This window comes from Tympanuchus pallidicinctus, unplaced genomic scaffold (genome assembly GCF_026119805.1).
Source record: "Tympanuchus pallidicinctus isolate F22 unplaced genomic scaffold, pur_lepc_1.0 scaffold11, whole genome shotgun sequence".
In the NCBI taxonomy this organism is placed as follows: domain Eukaryota; kingdom Metazoa; phylum Chordata; class Aves; order Galliformes; family Phasianidae; genus Tympanuchus; species Tympanuchus pallidicinctus.
The window spans coordinates 10646474-10666163 of record NW_026294627.1 but is presented as its reverse complement, the minus strand read 5'-3'; the positions used below and the strand labels follow the sequence as shown (position 1 = coordinate 10666163).

Here is a 19690-nt window from a genome sequence, read left to right as displayed (position 1 = left end):
AGAGATCAAGCATTCAACCACTAGAATATAACACCTCCCCCTTCTATAATACTACTGCTAAAAGGCTAGGAAATCTAAAGTGTGTGTAGGTGGTTGTCTCTGCTGTGGTGGCCGTGGACAGAATACCAATCGAGACATAAGAACAGACTGTCTGGTCAGATTAATTTGCACGGGGTGGGGTGACACATGCTTTAGAGACAACACATCGTCCATTATAATTCCATATTAGGAGATAATTGTTAACAAAAAAGAAATCATTCATCTCTTTATCAATCACTGGACTTTTGCATATTTTTTATTTGCTATTTGAGGATTACTAGATCTACAGGCTGTATTCTGCACTGTCCTACATGTGATAAAACCTTGAAAACCAGTTTTTAGCTTAAATTTGTGTTCACCAAAACTGAAGAAAGGGATGGGAAGGAGATTTTTTGCTATACAGGATCCTTCCTTTTGCACCAAAGGAATGGTTTGAAGAAATACTGTCAGTATTTAAGCAAAATTGGACTTAGAGTTCCTAAATTGATACTGGAATGCACTGACTCACTACACTGATCCTTTCTGATGAAATCTTTCCCAAAAACAGAACTGAAAACTCTAGCAATATCATCCTCGGATTGTGTTCTGTCCTGCTGAATCATTCAGGGCAGTACTATCTGCTCTTCTGTTTATTGAGCAAAGGCAGCTGTGAAAATCACTCTTTCTGGGAATGGGAATGAAAAGGGCAAATACTATTCCCTGAAATAGTTCTTTGTCAGCAAGTGAGCAAAGAAATTCTGTCTAAAATGAGGGGAAAAAAATTAACCCTATCCTCAAATATAAGCAACAGCCTCAAAAGAAAGCTCTAATTCCTTCATGGAGAAAGACAGAAAGAAGCAGGGATATATTTTTTGTTTCATTTTTGTGTTGTGTGAACTATAGATACTTTGCTTGAAATATTTACTCTGTAGTCTTCATGCTAGAATCCTAGTGTAATGCTAGTGTATAGCACTAGCAGTGAGGAGAAAAAGTGTTAATATAGTTCAATGTTAATGATTGCAATATCAAAAACAACATTCATATTCATTCTTAAGAAGTCAATAAGGGCAGTAGAGCAATTAAGTGCTATTGTTGGCACTGGAACATGCTGCACTCCATGGGTCTAAATACATTCCAGGACAGGAAGATCACCTCTGATATGAAGAGTCCACTGTTCTGTCTGTCAGAGTCATCTATTATTAGGACTAATCAGTAGAGCTAAGGAAACTGATTTGTAGCAAGTAAGTAATGAAAGCGAAACACATTCAAGTTATGAAAGAATAAATTTATAGAGAAAATATTTTCATCTGAAAAAGAAAATGTCTGTTTTTATTTTAAAATGATGTAAGACAAACCTCACAACATTTTGAGAATCAATGTGATCGATGGAATGAGGATAAGGGTAAAAATAGTAGGTGTAATTTAAAGACGCCAAGATCCCTGAGAGGGAGTAAAAAAAAAGTCAACTTTCTAAAGAGAGAAAGACAAGGTGCAGTGAGTAAGTTATTTCAAAGGATAAAAGCCTGGCCTGGAAATTGAAGACAGAGGTTAGTAACAAGTGCAACACTTCAGTGTGGACAGAGACAATATTTGTAAGGTGAAAATAATCTCTATTGGATACAATTTTGTTCTCCTTAGTACTAATAGTAGTCCTAAAGGTAAATGGTCAGGTATCATTTTTACTGCAAGAAGCAAGCTATACACAAATAGTAAAAATACTTTTAACATAAAAGAGCAACAGGGCTAAAGCACAGTGAGAGAGAAATGACAGAGTTTGCAGAGTTCAGCATGGAAGTGTATGTAGGGAAGAAACTCAGGTAAGTAATAGACCTGGAGGTTCTTCTTGTGGTCACAGCCTGAATAAATTGTAAAGGAATATCTAAGTACCAGGAATCTACAGCAAATCATGCAGGAAAAAGAGTAAAGTAACTGCATTTAAACTGTGCAGTAAATGGGCTGTACTAGACATGGCTGTCCAGCCCAAGGCTGGGTGTCTGGTGGCTCTGGTGGAGTACGTTTTTACTCTCAAAGACCATTGGTGATGGTTGCCTGATCCCAGCTCTTTGACCAGATAAGCTGCTGAGGGTACATACTGTGTTAGTGTGTTAGTGTGCTATTGGATTACAAGACTCAAACATAGCTCAGAGACTGTTACAACTAAACTGGAGAGACTGAACTGTAGAGGAGACTGTGAATCAGCATACTTCTCTGTCAGGAGTCCTTTTGTAGTTACCTGAGAAGGACTGAGGAGAATGAGTGACATTGTTTCCTCAGGGGAAGTGTGGCAGGATCAAATGGTGTCATCACAACTCAGAGTAAAACTGGGACTTCCTAAGAATGGGCTAAGTCTGATCTGATCTATTGATTGGTAACCTTGTCCATGACAGTGGAATGGAGCTTGATGATTGTTAAGATCCCTTTCAACCTAAGCCATTCTGTGATTCTGTAAAGTCTCTTTGCATCATGACAGGATCCTCTCAAGGGCTGGAGAGCAAATCTGCCCCAGTTCTTCACTGGCCAACAGAACATGGAGCAACAGCAAGAGTTTCTCTTTTCAGTATTAAAGTATGATATTCAGTATTAAAGTATGATATTGTTGCTGGAGTTGTGTACTTATGATAGAACTATAACACTTCTGCAGATAAATTTTCTGAGGACTCAATACAGTAGTGTTGGCATGATGTAAGCTTTTGGATCATGGCTTACATGACAAGGACTCAAAGAGTCATTGAAGAAGATGCAAGAAATAAGTACTTATTACTGAAACCAGAAGCCCATGCCTCATTCAGAAATCTTTTAGTTCGTTTACTTAATTCATATCTGATTTGGACAAAGGAAATTAAGATATATATAGTAAAGTGAGGGCTACTTTAAAGTGTAATGCTTTCAGAGGCTATCTTTCTTCACAATTTCAAATGCCATATATGCAGGCTGCAAGGACAAACAAGAGTTCTGAATTATTTTTTTACAGAATCTTTGAACTTGGAACATCATTTTAATTTGAACATAAGGCAGAGATGAACACAAACCTGCATTTCTTAGTCAATATTAGAGCTATCATGCATTTGCCAAAGATTAATAACAAGAACATGAAGGATATGAAAAGTTTTAGCTCAGAGTTTTCCTTGAAAATAAATTTTCAGGACTTGCTGGAGGAAAAAAAATATATATTTTTTCAAGATTTAAAATAAAAATAAACATTACACAGGAGATGAGTTTAAGAAGCTATATTAAATTCTGGCAACTTGTACTACAAAATATTCAAGCTGCATGCTCTGTGAGAGTAAACACATTATTCAGTGATATTAATAATGTTAATTGCTGTACTGTAACTTATATTCAGATTCAACTTGTCAGTCTTTGAGTATCCATTACATTAGCATCTGCCTCAAATCTACTTCTTTACTGTCTTTTCTTTGCTAGTGCAGACAAGAAGGAAAGCATCAGCACTCTTAAAATGACTAAAGTGCAGGTGAGATAACCTGCACTGCCAAATCAGTAAATTGAGTCAAGCTGGGTTATTTCTCAAGCAGCAGCATAGCCGAACCACAAGTTTAGGATGGATCACAGTTGCCCCAAGAGACAGGTTTTATCTGTTCCTGGAAAATTGGAATGTAAACTGGATCCAAAGATACAACAGGATCCAGAGGACCAAGATGGTCCAATGCAAATGCTGGTTTCAACTCCCAGGTCACAGAGGGCTGTTTCCAAGCCCCCCCTTTTGTTTGTTGACAGTGTTGCTGCTGCTTCCCCTCCTGCCATCCAACCTTCTGTGATCTGCCCAGCAGATGTCCCCCGGCCACTGCTGGATGAGAGCACAGGGATGGCAGAGACTGATTTTCTGTATATTGGTTGCTCTCAGTAAATAATAACAAGTTTGAACTGGTCACTTGGAGCTGGAAACAGTCAATACCTAATCTTCCCCAGCCTGTGAAAGAGGCATGCTGGGTCACTTGTGGTTCTTTCAGCTCTTTTTGAAGTGTCAAAGAGATGTTATGGGAACTGGTGTTGAACAGTTTTCAAGCACACATAAATAAAAGATGTGCCAGTACTAAAGCTGTGACCATTGTTCTGCAGCTAGTTATGTGTATGCTAAAATGAGTATTTTTTCTGTTGAAGCTTAACTACTCCACACGTTAACAGAATGCAATGCTAGCAAAAGCAACAAGACTACTCATTATGATATTCTGTGTTCGTACCTCAAATCCCTGTGGTCTTCCTAGACTTTCTTTAATATGTTTCCACGCAACAAGAATCTCTGATACAGACAAACTCGTAGCTTTGACATCGATAGGAGCAGCAGTGGGTTCTGTATTAAGAAAAATTGAAACAATAAACCTCCACTGTAACAACTTGTATTTATCAAAAACACTCCATCTGAAACTGTCATTTGCTTCCTTTATTCTACCTTAATACTCACAAGAAGGTATGACACTTATGAGGAACATGAAAAACTGAACAAGATAAAGAGATTATTATTGCTGTACTTATTTGTGTCATGCTACATCAATATCTTATCGTTGATGATGGGTGTAGTAAACTGTGACAGGATCCCTTATGATTTTTTTGAAAATCTTTTATGTTTGTAAATGACCTCCTTCCTCCCCCCACTTTTCATCCTACTTCATCAGCTTTGCTTCAGACATAAATGGAGCATTCATTCTCTTCCTAGCTTTTGAGTGCCTTTTTTCCAGCTCAGATTGAATAATACCTAACTATGGTGCTCAGTCATTCCTATCAAGTATTTACTCTTTGAGGTCCTAGAATTGTTCCTCTCATTATCTGTGTTGTTACCATTGGCCTTAAGTCTGTGCTACCTGTAGGGCGCTGTGTAGTCCTGGCTTTTTGATGGTCTGGACCAGAGGACCTGTAAGTCTAGGGTGGTCATCCCTGCCCTCTCTCTGGGGTGAACATCCTTTAATGCAGCAGGGGTATGGAAAAGGTTCACACCAATGGCTTAGGGCTGCCCAATTTGGTTGCCATAGTAGTTTTACTTTGCACTTTGAAATAAGTAAGTATTTCATGGAGGTCCAGCTTCCTTTGGTGGCTGGATAATTATCTGGGTAAATACATAGACAGCTTTGCTGAATATGCTTTGAACCATAGCAAAAATTTGTATCCTCATTTAGTGCACTGGGGGAGTGTCCCAAAATATTCATGTATTAATCCAAGACTTGAGCTAAAGGAGTCTTTTGGATTTTCTTCTTTACTACCTAAATGTTATTGAAAAGTTGCCCAAGACAAGGTATGGAGATAAGGCTTGAACTCTGTACTAGCTTCTCTCCAATTTTCTAGTGAAGTTCACTTGCTCAGCAAAAAGGTTTGTATTCCTCTGTACTAGAAGAGTCTGCAATTTCTTCTTTGGCCTAATGTTCCTCATTACATTTCTAATGTGTTGATCTGATCTTGAAGGGCAGGCAGAGGTCCTGGCTTTTATGTTATGGGGAGGCACATCAAAGAACTTTGTAAATAATGTGTTTTGGAGGATCATCTAACAAGGCTACAGGAGAGGAAATTCCTTATGGAACAGCCTGAGTTAAAATTATATATTTTTCTCATTGATCAAACTGCCTCAGTAAAATGTTTAGCTACTCTCCTTTCTCTGATCACGTTGCAAGAATTGTTCTGGCACTGCTGCCCTATACATTTTCTTTGATATGAATTGTACATATTTTTCATCCCTTTTGATGTCAGATTTTTAACGTTTGCATTTCTTTTTGATCTTCTTTTTTATTTACTTCTAAAGAAAAGAAGCATTTCTGATGCGATTCAAAACAGCATTCATCTAGAATGAGACTTACTAATAAATATTATATATGTACGAAACTTTTCAGGTAAAAAAAAAGGGGAAAAAAGCACTAAAAATATCTAAGAATAAATAAAATGATCTTCTGAATTTAATACTGAAAGAAATGTGCTATAAAGAAATGTATTCCTCATAATACGATTTTCTGTTCCATAGTTACATCCTGCTTTCTGTTTTATGCACTACTAGGATTTGTGCAGCAAAAGCTATTTTCTAGTTTTTGTATTATTGAAGCAATTACCTCGTTGTCAGAAAAAGATTGCAGTGGGATACGTAATTTGTGATGTACACAAAATGTTGGTTGGCAGCCTTTACACTTTCTATAAATGCAGAAACCATTTCCTCTTCATAGCATTCACTAAGGGTGGTTATGTATTGCTCAGAATAGGAAGGCTGAATATTTCCTGATATTTTTAAAAATTGTTTTGAACAAATGAAGTAGAAATAGGTGTTTTTTTTGTTTTTTTTTTTTTTTTTTATGTGAAGAAAATGTGTTTCTTACATATCCAGAAATTATTCACTGTAGTTTCACTGGTATTATACATTAAGAATCTAAGTGTTCACCAAAAAACCAGAAATTATATATTTAGGAATAACGTATGTTATGACTGTTTGAAAGTTTATGGAGATGAAATAACATTTAATATGGGTTCAGATAGGATGAGGATCATATAATTTCTGGTGATATAATATACATTATGTGGTTCAGTCCAATGTCATGCTTTATTCTGTGTGTCTAAAACTAATGATAAGTTTGATAGGTTCATTGGTTTTCCCATTATGGTCACTGATGCTATGATTTTATTCTGTTCTAAATATCCTGTCATTATACTAAATCTATTGGTATCTTCCTGAGATCATGCTGACAGAAAAAAAAAGGCAAATATCTTTAACGATTCCTATAATACACCTCGATCAAATTAAACATGAAGCGTGGAAATTTCTCAAAAGGCTGTGTGCAATGTCTAAAAAACATAGTCCTATGTGCTATAATCACTCTATAAGGAAACATATTTAATCTGCTGCACTTTGGGTTGACCATAATAAAGCAAAGCAAGGAATTACAGAAATCGTATTGATCTGACATTCAGAGAGGGAATCTTGAATTTCAGTACTGGCAGACAGGAAAATGAATAGTTGGTTACTGGGTCTCTACTTGTCAAAAGAAACCAATCCATTTTTTTCTGAAATGTTCATCCTTGAAGATTTCCATGTGATCTAACAAAAACAAATAAAAAAGCAGAACCAAAACAGAATTCAAGGAATTCTTGTATTTTTCTTTAATTCTTCTGTGGAATGAAACCTCAGTCAGGACCCTTTATTCAGTCACATGATATGCATTTACTTCTCATTTTGACTCCAGAAGAAAACTTTATACACTTCCCTAAATTCAGGATCTGAACTTTCATTTTAAGTTATAAATATCATTCCAAGTAATTGAATATAGTTAAGATTTTAGGACTTCAGCAAAGAGCCTTGACAGATCATTCCTCTCTGTGGAAAAAAAATAAAACACACACACAAACGAGATTTATGGAAAAGGAAAATGAAAGGAGGAAAAAAGGAGGAGTCCCTCTTGTGTTATCCTGTAGGTAAAGAAAGTGGAATTATTTGCAACAGGATCTTCCAAATCAGAGCACCTCCAGCTTTCATTCCTGAGAAAAGCCAAGAGATGTTATGCTCAGTTCCACCCCAAAGACTGATGGATGCATGTCCCTAGATGGGCTATTCCACCAGATCTATGATGGCGTGCCAGCCTGCAGGTTAACACTGCATCCAGCATCTTGTGCTACAACGGAAAAGGGAACAGGGTGTTGGCAGAAGAGAAAACACAAAACCAGAGATGTGAGTTTAAAAAGCTGATAACCAAAAGAACAAAAATCAGATGACTGGTCTGATCTCTTGAACTTCTAAATTTTTTTCTATATCCATATTTTCTTTGAACAGTCTTTCCATGGGACGTTAAAGGAGAGACAAACCAGAAGGGAAGGGAATGAACTATCAGTGAAGCAGTGATCAGACCTGCAGTGCTGAGATCTGGCCTGGCCCTCCTATGTTTATCAGTGCTGAAGAACCCATACTTATGTGGCAGAGCTTCTGAAGGCTATTTCTGTAATGCTACTCTCACATGAACATTGTTCCCAGTATCCGTATTTCCATGGCTCTTCTTTCTCCATGGAATACCACAAGGAATGAATGAGTCTAGAGCATTGCTTGTATACCAGTAGCATTAAAGGAATTTTTAATAAACTCTTACATATCAGGATTAGAATTTCATCTCCAACATTCCAATGAAGACAGCTCAAGCCAAATTCCAATTGATCAGCTCACAGAAGCAGAAAATGATCTACTGTAGTAGCTAATGTTACAACTTAATAATTTTCAGGTTCACCTAAACTCCAAGGAGCTCAGCTTTCATTATGAAATCATCTACAGGACTTCTTGAATATAAGGCTATATTTAAAAGAGTGTAATTGCAAATCTTTCTTCTAGATTAAAAAAAAAAACAAAAACAAACAGGTTTCAATTATTCAATTTCCATTTTGTAATGGAAAGGCTTGTTTCTTTTCTCATTACATACATTTTCATGTTGTTTGCGTTCCTCTTACCTACGTTCTGCAATTCACATTTTTCCTATTATTCAGATCTTTCCCTGCATTAAAAGAGTATCACAAACTTGTAATAACAGCAGTATCATAATCATGCTCTTCTGCTAGCATTTGAAATACTAAATAATAAGATCTGAGATTAAACTTAAAGAAAGTCTGCCAGTAGCCTTCCAGCTCTATATTTTCCTTTCAGTACTTTTGTACTGAAGGAAAGGAATGATGTTTTACATCATTCTCCTAATCAGTTTCTTAATGTATTTATAGCTTTTGTATCATCTTATGCCTTTTCCAACCTTATTTCCTCTTGTTTTTCTTTACCAAGGGAGTGGTGAAGAGCTTGAGTAGGATACCCTGAAAGGATGTGGATGCCCCGTCCCCGGAGGTGTTCAATGTCAGGTTGGATAGGTAGCCTGGTCTAGTATTAGATATAGAGGTTGGTGGCCTTTCCTGTGGCAGGGGGTTGAAGCTTGATGATCCTTGAGGCCTCTTTCAATCCAAGCCATTGTATGATTCTATGCTTCTATGAACTCAAGAACTAATTCACATCACGTTAATGTTTCTTCTGTAATCCATATAATCTGAAATCCACTTTTTTTTTTTATTTAATTCAAATTAATGCCTCATTTGTGTTTCACATGATCTTTCTTTTTTATTCTGTAATGTATACCATTTTCCTTTTATATCCACTTTTAAAATTACTCTTCTGTCTTTATTTGATGTGAAGCTTACAATAAATTGTGGTTATGCTTTTGCAAATGTGGTGGAAACATTACTTTTTAAAGTGCATATATAGAAATAATTTTCTTGATAATAATTTATTTTTTGCAACTTTTCATTACTTTGGGAGGGAAAATATCTTTCCCCATGGCTTTGAGCATATTAAAAGGTCTGATTATCAATGGTAGTCATGAATAGAAAAAACAGATTAAATTTCATTATTTAATTTCATTATTGGTACATGTTGATGTTAAAGTCTGAATTGCTTAAATTACAAAAAGGCTGAGTTTCTAAGAAATTGACAGTACTGAAGTTTTTCATTATAGATGCAAAAATGGGTATATTTTCACATTCGTATTAGCCATTCTCCTTATATAATCTTATTTATGCAAAGTGAATGGTACAATCCTCGATTCCTTGATTTCTTTAATATTAATGTATTATTTATTTCTTTTTTTCTGGTTTATTAAATTTGAAAAAATAATCTCACTTCACTTTTTGGCAAAACTGTTCTTATCCCTTTCATTACTTCTATTACACTACAGGGAAAATAAGTTCATCAAGTCCACCTGAGTAACACCACTAAGTTCATCACTACAGTCCAAGCATAACATACATGTTTTACTTAATCTGAATATCCTTTAGTGGGCACACCTCTAAATCCTCTGATGTAGTGTATTGCCATGTAAATGTACATTTTCTTGCTGTATTAATTTCAGATAGATTTTACAGATTTTAGATTTGACTTAGAGGCATTCCAAAACATTTTCATTTCCTCTCTCATTTTTACGGCTGCAACTTATTGACCAGCTTCCTGCTATTTAATGACTAGATCTATTGTTATTTGTTAAGATTAACTTTTCTACAGGGTCTTAATTATTTACCAAAACAAGACTATAATAACATTATTTCTACTCAGTAGAGTCAGTAAATAATCTACTAATTATCACAGACAGAATAAGGTAATTAGTGCTATTTAGTATCCAAAGTACTCAGTGCTGCTAAATTTTCTCGTGAATAACAGTGTCATGCAAAATTTATCTAAAATTAGAAAGGTGTAATCAGAAAGGCACAATTTGGAGCTACCACAAAACCAAGCTCAGTTCCAGGTCCATTGTGATTCAGCTCTACAGTTTCCGAAGGGTTTGGATGTTGCACAAAGCAATATGAAAAATATGAAATTTTTAAATAACACAATCATCACTATCAGTTTCACAGTATCATTTACCATTGAGAAAAATGTAAAAATGTCATATATACACTGGGCAAATGTTACATTTTAAAATGGAATTGTTTTTGTAACAGTACGAATATCCGATATACTGATTCAAACACTGGATCAGAAATAGGCTGTTGGAAGTTTTAGCAAAAACAGCAATCTCAACCTTTATAATAACTAGAATGCTGGTTGGCAGTCACTCCAATACAACTCTCTCCTTCAACATCACACCTTCAATAGTTGTAGAATCATAGAATCCCTAGAGTTGGAAGGGGCTTCTAAAAGTCATCTAGCTCAGATCCCCTTCAATGAACAGCGGCATCCACAGCCAGATCAGGTTGCTCAGAGCTTAGTCCAGTCTGGTCTTGAGTGTCTTCAGGGTCGGGACATCCACTACATCTCTAGGCAACTTCTGCTAGTGCCTCACCAACCTTATTGTAAAAGTCTTTTTCCTTGTATCCAACCTACTTTATTTTGAAACCATCACAGGTCCTATCACCATAGACCCTGCTAAAGATTCTGTCCCCTTCTTTTACTGTAGGTCACCTCTAGATACTGAAAAGCCACTCTCAGGTCTACCTGGAGCCTTCTCTTCTCCATGCTGAACAGTCCTAGCATCCCACAGCTTGGTGTCATCAGCAAACTTGCTGTGCATGCAATTGACCCAACTATCAGTATTAATGATGGAGATACTGAAGAGTATTGGTACCAGCACTGACCCCTGTAGGCCAACACTTGTCATAAATCTCCATCCAGACATTGAGCCATTGACCACCACTCTCTGGATTTGATTCTGCAGCCTGTTCTTCATGCATCGAAAATTCCACTCATCAAATCCATATCTTTCCAATTTGTAGAGAAGGATGTTGTAGGGTACTGTGTCAAAGGCCTGACTTAAGTCCAGATAAATGACATCAGTGGCTCTTTCCTGTTCCACTGAAGCAGTTAAACATAATGTTTAATGTTTTTCTTCACATGGAAAACCATTATCTTGACACTTCAGCTTTCTAGTCTAGTCTCTACTGGTTTCTTCTAGTCTCCACTAGTACCTTACTGATTTTATTCTCTTAACAGTAGACAGTGGAGTAACTCTTAAGGAGAGAACTACTAAAAAAAGCAGGAGAATATGACTACCAGCAATAAAACTTCTCACATTATTTCCATGGAAAACATTTACTTATCTTTTTTGTGAATGGTAATTTACATATGCTGATTTCTATCAGTACAGAACAATTTATTTGACTAGCACAAATAAGTCTTTTCTCAGAGAATATTTTGAGAGTTATATCCAGTTCATTTCATAGCGATTTTCCTGAAATATTTTTCATTTTTATTTCTGAAGTGTTCATATAATTTTAAATATTGAATATTTACACATTAAAATAGATGCTTAATTATTTATACAAACAAACTAATAAAGATAGAAAACAAAAGAAAAATTAAATAAAAACAAGAATAAATTTGCATTCCATGCACCTCTAGTGTTCATTATGTAGGAAATGAATATACACAGGTGCAGATGTTAAGTCTTTGAACAGTTGTCCAATTAGCAAATCAAAAGGCATTGTGACCCTAACATACGTTAAAAAATATCAGTCTTTTTCTGCTCATCTTTTTTTTAGAGCAACTCAGCTTACAGTTAAGAACAAAGACATCATGCTAGAGATGAAGCTTCATTAAAACAAACACATATGTTTCTGTCATGACTGGTGTGGATTCCTAAACTTTGTCACTTGCTTTCTGGATAATATTGGCAAGTTAGTTTACCTGCTTCTCTGCAAAACAAGATTAATAGTACTTTACACTTCTGCACAGAATTTTGACATCTGTTATTGAAAAAAGCGTAAGAATAATAGGACACAGTATATAAAAATAGCTTAATATAGATAAAAATATACAATTTAATTTCACAGCATTTTGAACTGACCTCCTTCAGCTGAGCAGATGACCACAATTGGGCTGAAGGGACCATCACCTTTGTTATTGTAAACACCAACTTTCACCTCAAAAGGAGTGAGAGGTGGAACACTTTCATCTCTATAGATAAACTTTGAGGCATCTGAAGATGTCACCATTTTTTCCTTCCAACCACGTGTTCCATTAGGTCTGAATGCTACAATATATCCAAATCCTTCTCCGTTCTGAAACTCTTCTGATACTGGCTACAAAATAAAGTTCAGATAATGATTAGATGTGGTTTTACTAACTTAGAAAGCAATCATTCAGACTGACTATTACCTTGTGTCAGGGTGGCCTCTTGCAACTGCTTTATAGAGTTTTAATTATCACACCTTAATACACAATTACTTCCAAATCAGAAGCCTGTAGGAGTGTTTCTTTGCTGAATGGCTTGTGTGCTGAGAAGGATATTTCTTTTATACTTTACAGTTTCTGATTAATGCTTTAACCATTGATATATTAATGGAATAGTTCCTTCAAGTGGTCTTGCTAGAAGTGTAGACCAACATATTTTTGTAAGGGTTCCTATGATATGATGTAAGTGACACTTATTACAGTCCAAGTTAGAAGTTTAATTCTGGTGTTCAATTAGAGGCTTAGGATATAATGTAATAAACCTAGTAGTCCTTACTCTCAAACAAAAAGTCTTGATGAAAAAAAAATCTTTTCTTATTTCATAGGATCTATGAAATTAACCACTTAAATTGGGACACAACTGTCATAAGAAGACAGTTGGGAAAAAGTTTTATCTGTTGAGAGACTGAGCATTGTAAAAGCTGTATCTTAAGTGTCCAGTTCAAGAAATGGAATTTTTTATACTAACTTACCTCCTAAATTTGTTATAAAATCATGGTTGGCATTAGATTATGTTTAACAGATGTCAACCCTTGGGAAATGCCAAAGAGGGTGCCTAAAATTTCGCATCTCGAAGTGTCCATCTTAGATTTGGTGAACATATAAATCAGAGCAGAGACACAGGAGACACAGAATCATCTTCAATCCACTTTGTATTTGAATACCTCATCACTAGGCAACTCACTTGCAGAACCCATTTTCTATCCAGCTTTCTGAAACTGCACTACTTATCCAAGGAAAACACAAACTAAATAAATACATTGAAAAGATAAAAGGTAGGGAAGGCAAAAATACGACAGACTTTGTACCTAGTGAGTTAGAAAGGAGCAGCCTTGGAGCTCTTCATGATATTCATAGATTTGACAGTAGATTGTCACTAGACAAAATCAAATAAAATCCCTCAAAAAATGGAAATACAAGAGAAGTAGCAGAACCTCTGGATTCAAGCGCAAATGCTAAATGAATTATGTGAATTATGTGAATAAGCTGGGGCATTAAAACTTTATTTGAACCTGTTGAGTATAATTTGGTGTCCTAAGAAGATTATTCTTCCCTAATTCTCAGAAAACCACACAGCATTCCAATATTTCTTCAGATTTCAAAGTACTTTTTGAATTCCTATTGCCTAAGTAAGTCCAACAAAGACTTTTTTGCATCTTGTGAAAGTACATGTTAGTTGTACCGGAGCCATGTTAACTTGTACTGTGGCTGTGCCTTACAGAAATGCAGTGGCTAAACAAGAAAACACAGTAGTTTGTAGTGAGTTGTTGATATCACTCAGAGTATTATCCAGTGTAAAAAGGTTATTTCTTATTTCTCACTGCATGATTTTGTGTTTTGCTCTATCATTTCTTGAAGAAATTGAGTGACTACCATTAGAATATCATAGAATCACAGAATTGATTGAGTTGGAAGGGACTTCTGAAAGTAAGATAATCCAAATTAGAAACGTTAGAAATCTTTCAAGCTATTAAAATGTGTATATAGGCTCACTTCATGGTTTATGATTGACACACTTGAAATGTCATTTCATTATCTTAATTTGATTAATTACAGTTAAATTAATTTGATTATTACTTTAAGAGGTATGTGAAACAATAGTGTGCTGAAAGTATCAGCATTAGGAAGAACACAAAGTGATGATGGAAACAACGAGCTCATTATAAACATTGGAGAAGGACTGGCACCTTCTCCCCTATTGGCAATTTGCATCCCTTAGATATAAAAGAATGCCTCTCCTCTTGATGCTTAGGGAACACTGTAAACACACTTTACATGAATACTACATGCTAATATATTACATAAGAGATTTCAGTGAGGCCAGTTTCATCAGATACAATTCCAGAGACCTGTGGTTTAGTTAGGGATTTTGCATAGTCTCCCTCAATTACTGCTGTTCATAGCCTGAAAATTGTAACCAAACTGAAATTAGTGTTGTCACACTTTAAGCACTTTGTCAGAATCTTCTGTTTCTCTTATGATTTTTATTGAAACTCTCTATCTTTATTAGATGGATTTTTTTAATAATATAAATTTGTATATATATTTACTCTGAAACTCTTTTGATGAATCTAGAAATTTTGAAAACACCTCGAAAGTTTCTACTCTACTGTGTTATTTATGATCAGCAGAGAAAACAACTTCACTCATCCAATTACCTGTTGTCATGGTCATACATCTGTGTCGTACCTCGCATCAGAAATATCTTCTCAAAGTAAAAGTCTGCTTCAGGCCTTTAGATTTTATTTATGCAAAGTACTTAAAAAATGCATTCTTCCTTAATTCAAATGTAAACTTTAACATAGTAGAGATTCTTTATCTTCCTTTAGCAATTATTTCATCTATGTAGCATTCACTTACAATAAAAAAAAAAAGATATCACTTGTACCTAAGAATCTGGAAGAAAAGACTGATGAATTAGGGCAACCTTGGAGCTGCCACTAAGGGAAGAAGATTCTCTGCAGTATCCTCAAACCACATTAAAGTACAATTTAATTTAGAAACTTTAGAATGAACACAATTTTGTGTTTATATCTTGTCAATATTTACTGTAAGGAAACCCCAGAACAGTACTGTTTACTTTGTCCCCAAAGAAGTAAACTTAAACAAGATCTTTAAACAGAAAACTCCCTTACCTCCCATGCTATTACTAATTCATGACGCCTTCCACTTCTGCCACTTACATTAGCTGGAGGTGTCTTTGGAACTGTGAGCAAAAAGGAAGAAAATCAGAATGTCCAAGTTATTGAAGTTTTCCCTATAGTAATAAATTTCTGCAGAAGACATGAGGCTGTTAAATCAGAACAGAAAAAACATAAAACACTGTGGTAAAGTAATTTTGCTCATTTCATTTCATGGAATTCCACAGTCAAGGGAATGATTATAAATGTGAACAAAACATAAACAGAAAATAAAAGGTATACTGCAATAAAAAGTCACTTAAGCACTGTTTCTTCTGTGCGTTAATTAAATTTTCAGTGTACGTATATAATCTGGGAGATAAAACAGAATTTGTCTTATTAGCATTTCTACTTTTTCTAAAAGCATTTCAAAAATCAAATACCAGGGAACCAGCCATTTTTCAGAGTTCAGGTAAAATTTTAGGAATTAATTAAAATATCTCTACTATATCCAAGGTGTTTAGTGATTTAGAATATTTTGGTTCTTTAAGATATATATTATTATGCCTTGTCAGGGACCCAATTAGATAGTTTTTTGACCCAATCAGATACTTTAGTTAGCTTTCTTAAACAGCCTTTATCCTTTCTTTCAAAATATTGGAAACTCTACAATTCATTCTTGAATATTCTTTAAAATTTAAGGCAAACTAAAGGTTATCAAAGTTAGTAAATCTTTAGAAATTTTAGTTATTCAATTGCAATTCAAATGCAATTATTGGAATTATATATATATTTTCTATTATTTAGTATATTTAATGAAGTTCCAAATGATGAATGTCCTGAGTTCAGTTACTGTGAGCATGCAGTGCTCTCATTCTTTATTTGATTAAATATGCCATTAGATATAACCTCCCTATTTTCTTCCTTACAATAGTACATAGGGTATGGGTAGAACTGTTAATGCCTTATTGCATGCTATTGAGCTTATTTATTGACTAACATGGTGCCTTTGAACTGTACAAAGAAAAATAGATTCAAACAAATGTACACCACTCTATATCTCCTGTTGAACATTAACAAGTTCAATGAAAATGCAGTTGTTACTATATCCTGAAATTTCACATGGTACTTCAGAATTAATCTGAAGTTTTTACCTATGATCTCTCCTGTAAAGAACATAAGCTGAGTTAATTATATAATTATAATTATATGTAATTATTATAATTTTATCAATTAAACAGAATATATAAACTATCATATCATCTCCAATGGAAAATATTTAAACTATGTTTAGTATCTGTTTGCTCTTTCTAAGACATTTCTGTTGCTGCTATAAAGATGAATGCAATGTTTGTGTAGATGCCATATTATTAGTAAGAAAAAATGCTGTACACCTTTGAAGTAACTAACATAATGGACTTATTTAATGAGTATTGTCCTCTGTCTAGAGTTTTCCTGTTAAAAGCATTGCAGACTGAAGCCCTATTTAAATGAATAAATGTTAAAAGAATAAAACTGTCAAAACGATGGATTTCTTTTGCACCAAACTAAAATGTACATTCAAGCAGCAAAACTCTCAAATGAATAACCATTAAAAGAATAAATGTGTCAAAGGAATAAATTTCCTCTGCACTGCACCAAAGCAAATTATTTACAGTTAGGGGATAACATTTTGAAATCAACGAAGAAAAGTATTAAAACAACACATTTATGCTAGACCCTGAGGTTATATATCATCAACCCTTTCAGCAACATCACAACAGTTTTATATCTGAATTTTCTCACTCAGAGCCAGTTTACTGCCATGCAATTAGTGACTTCCAAATCTTTACACTCTTAATTCTTGACACACATGAATAAACACTTGCACCACAAAAAGAGATGTGATTTCTGAACTTTGTTCCCAGACATAGGGTCCAAACGCCTGCAGGACAATGACATTATGACCTTTGTTCTTAATGTCTGTCACAAAACTGAGAAATTTAGCATTGTGTTTTCTGAATCCCAACTGATAACAAGCAGTTCTTTTCCGTGCTGATACACCTCTTTTAATAAGATAAAAGATAAATTCCCTACCCATGGGGAACTGAATTACTCCTTGGCTTAACACTGGTACTTAAGATCACCAAAAGTGACTCTGCTTAACTTGACTGTATGTCTCCAATTAATTTAAAATTTCCTCATTAGTCCCTGTGTTGATCACCTAGTATTGATTTTCTCCCACTTTAGTCTTAAACTGTAAGATCTTTAGGAGTAAATCAACTTTTTTTTTATTTTATTACTTCAGCTACTGTTAGGATTGGGAGCAGAACACATAAAACTTATGTTTCTATGTTGTTCTGGTGATGCAGTGTTCTGAACTTTTGGCAGATGTGGTGACTAGATGTGGGTTACAGTAAATGTGACTGACAGTATTTGCATGCTATCACACATCAACATTTAAACCCTCACTTAAGTCAAGCAAACAAGAAAATGAAAACAATTTCAGTATAGTTTGAAGGAATGGAAACGATGGTATTTGTTTCTTACGGAATTGCCATTTTCCTTGAAGTAATTTGGCATGCTGAAAACGGAACTAAAACCCAACAGACTTGGATTCTCTCTATGTCCCCTTGGATAACAAAAATAAACTTTTAATGCTTTCTTTAAGAGCAGACACAAGGAATGTAAAAGTCATCCCCCTAAGAAAACCTTTGTAATATGAGAAAAATATAAAGTAGAAAAAGTAAGGCTAATATAGAAAGCCTATCAGAAATGGCCAATTGTTACATAATTTGTGTGTATTTTATCATTACAAGTTATATAGACATGAAAAGCAGTGGTTTTTATGAAGGAAAAAATGTATGCAGAGAATTGATATTCCTGAGGGTTTACTGTAAGAGAGCAGAGGGTAAGTGCTAAAAATCTCTAGTAATGCCACCTATATATTATAAATTTGTGTTTAATTTAAAGGTTGGGGAAACATTTGGAGGTGATAGATAATACTGCTGATGTGAAATCTTAACATGGGACAGAAAATATCTTTCCTTCTAGTGCTCTACTATGTTCAACATTTTGAAAACTGGTCTTTTCTTTGAGATACTTATATTAGCTTTTTTGCTCAGAATTTTAAACATTCCTCTCTCTTCACTCTGAACAGCTACTTAATTTTTGATTCTTTAACTGGAAAGTGCAGGTTCTGATACAGATGGCCTTTTCAGAGATTTTATCTAGGTCACTTCGGTCCAAAATATTGAAAACAATTCAATGCTTAGTGAAACACTTCAATTTGTACTTTAAAAGGTGTAACCTGACTTCAGTTTCATTTTAACAAAGTGAAAACGGAAGAGAAGGCAGAATATTTTATTTCAAAATGTCAGTTTTTTTGGTTTTGCTTTAATTTTCATTAATGCTATTTCTAAATGCTAGAGGATACAAGAAAAATTGGATTTTGTTTAAAATTAGTCTTATTTTCCCCTTTTTTTACTTCCGTGGATTAACTGAAAATATTTTTATGTTGTTTGAACCATAGCTTCCTTTTCTTCTAGAAAGGAAAATAAAGTAACACATTAAACCTGGAAAACATGAATGTATTTGCAAAACAATTCATCCACTTTTTAACATTCTGGTATTGTAAAGAAATTTTAAATAAATGTTGTCCATGAATGAATAATTAGTCATTTAAAAGTGTTTCTTTTATTTGCTTTCTAACAAAATCTTAGGTGGTTTTTAATTTTTTTTTTTTTTTAATGTGTTTTCTGATTATTACAAACAGAAACAACAGATTTTTAATTTTGTAATGTGCTTCACTTTTTGTGTAGAACAGAACTATTTGGCAGCCAAGGTTATAGTTGATTATAGCATTTCTGTAGAAAAGCAGTTCTGTAGAAAAACAGTAGCTAGATTTAGTTCCTGTAATTCACTTTTAAGTAGGTGAGATAGAAGGAAGACAAAGCGAAGCAGGAGCCCAATTACTCCCATTTTTCAGAGTAAGAAATGATAATACCAGGTGCTCAAATTGACAGAGAAGTTTCTGATAAGAAACCGAGTCCAGATTTCCCAAGTCACAGCTCCATTTTTAATAAAAATGTCTTTCTTATTCTGCTGGGATCCTGCATTTGTGAAGATATATTCCATGAGGATCTTTTAAAACATTCTGTATGATTTCTGAAACATTTGCTCAAATAAAGCAAAAAGAAAACAAAATGCTACACTTCTGAGGAGTTGAATTATTAAACTTCAGTTTAGCCCTTAAGAAAATGTTTGCTCAAGATATAGTTACTATTTATTTATTTCAAAGCTATTTGTATCTTTTAACATACTGATACAGTTTGAAAGACAAATACTAGCTGTGGAAAAAGAGGGTAAAAAGGTTTGTTGCCAGCTTGTCACAGCCTCCTAATGTGAA

The 19690-nt window shown here is 34.5% G+C and overlaps 1 protein-coding gene across 3 annotated transcripts in view; it reads right to left on the bottom strand.

Moving 5' to 3' along the window:
- Nucleotides 1-19690, bottom strand: part of CNTN5 (contactin 5) — a 579795-nt gene that overhangs the window by 8687 nt on the left and 551418 nt on the right. For all 3 annotated transcript variants that reach the window (XM_052670906.1, XM_052670908.1, XM_052670907.1), the window contains 3 exons: nucleotides 15319-15389; nucleotides 12297-12531; nucleotides 4218-4327 (listed from right to left, as the gene is read on the bottom strand). In XM_052670906.1, coding sequence (XP_052526866.1) covers nucleotides 4218-4327; nucleotides 12297-12531; nucleotides 15319-15389 — 416 coding nt within the window. The remainder of the gene's footprint in view (nucleotides 1-4217; nucleotides 4328-12296; nucleotides 12532-15318; nucleotides 15390-19690) is intronic.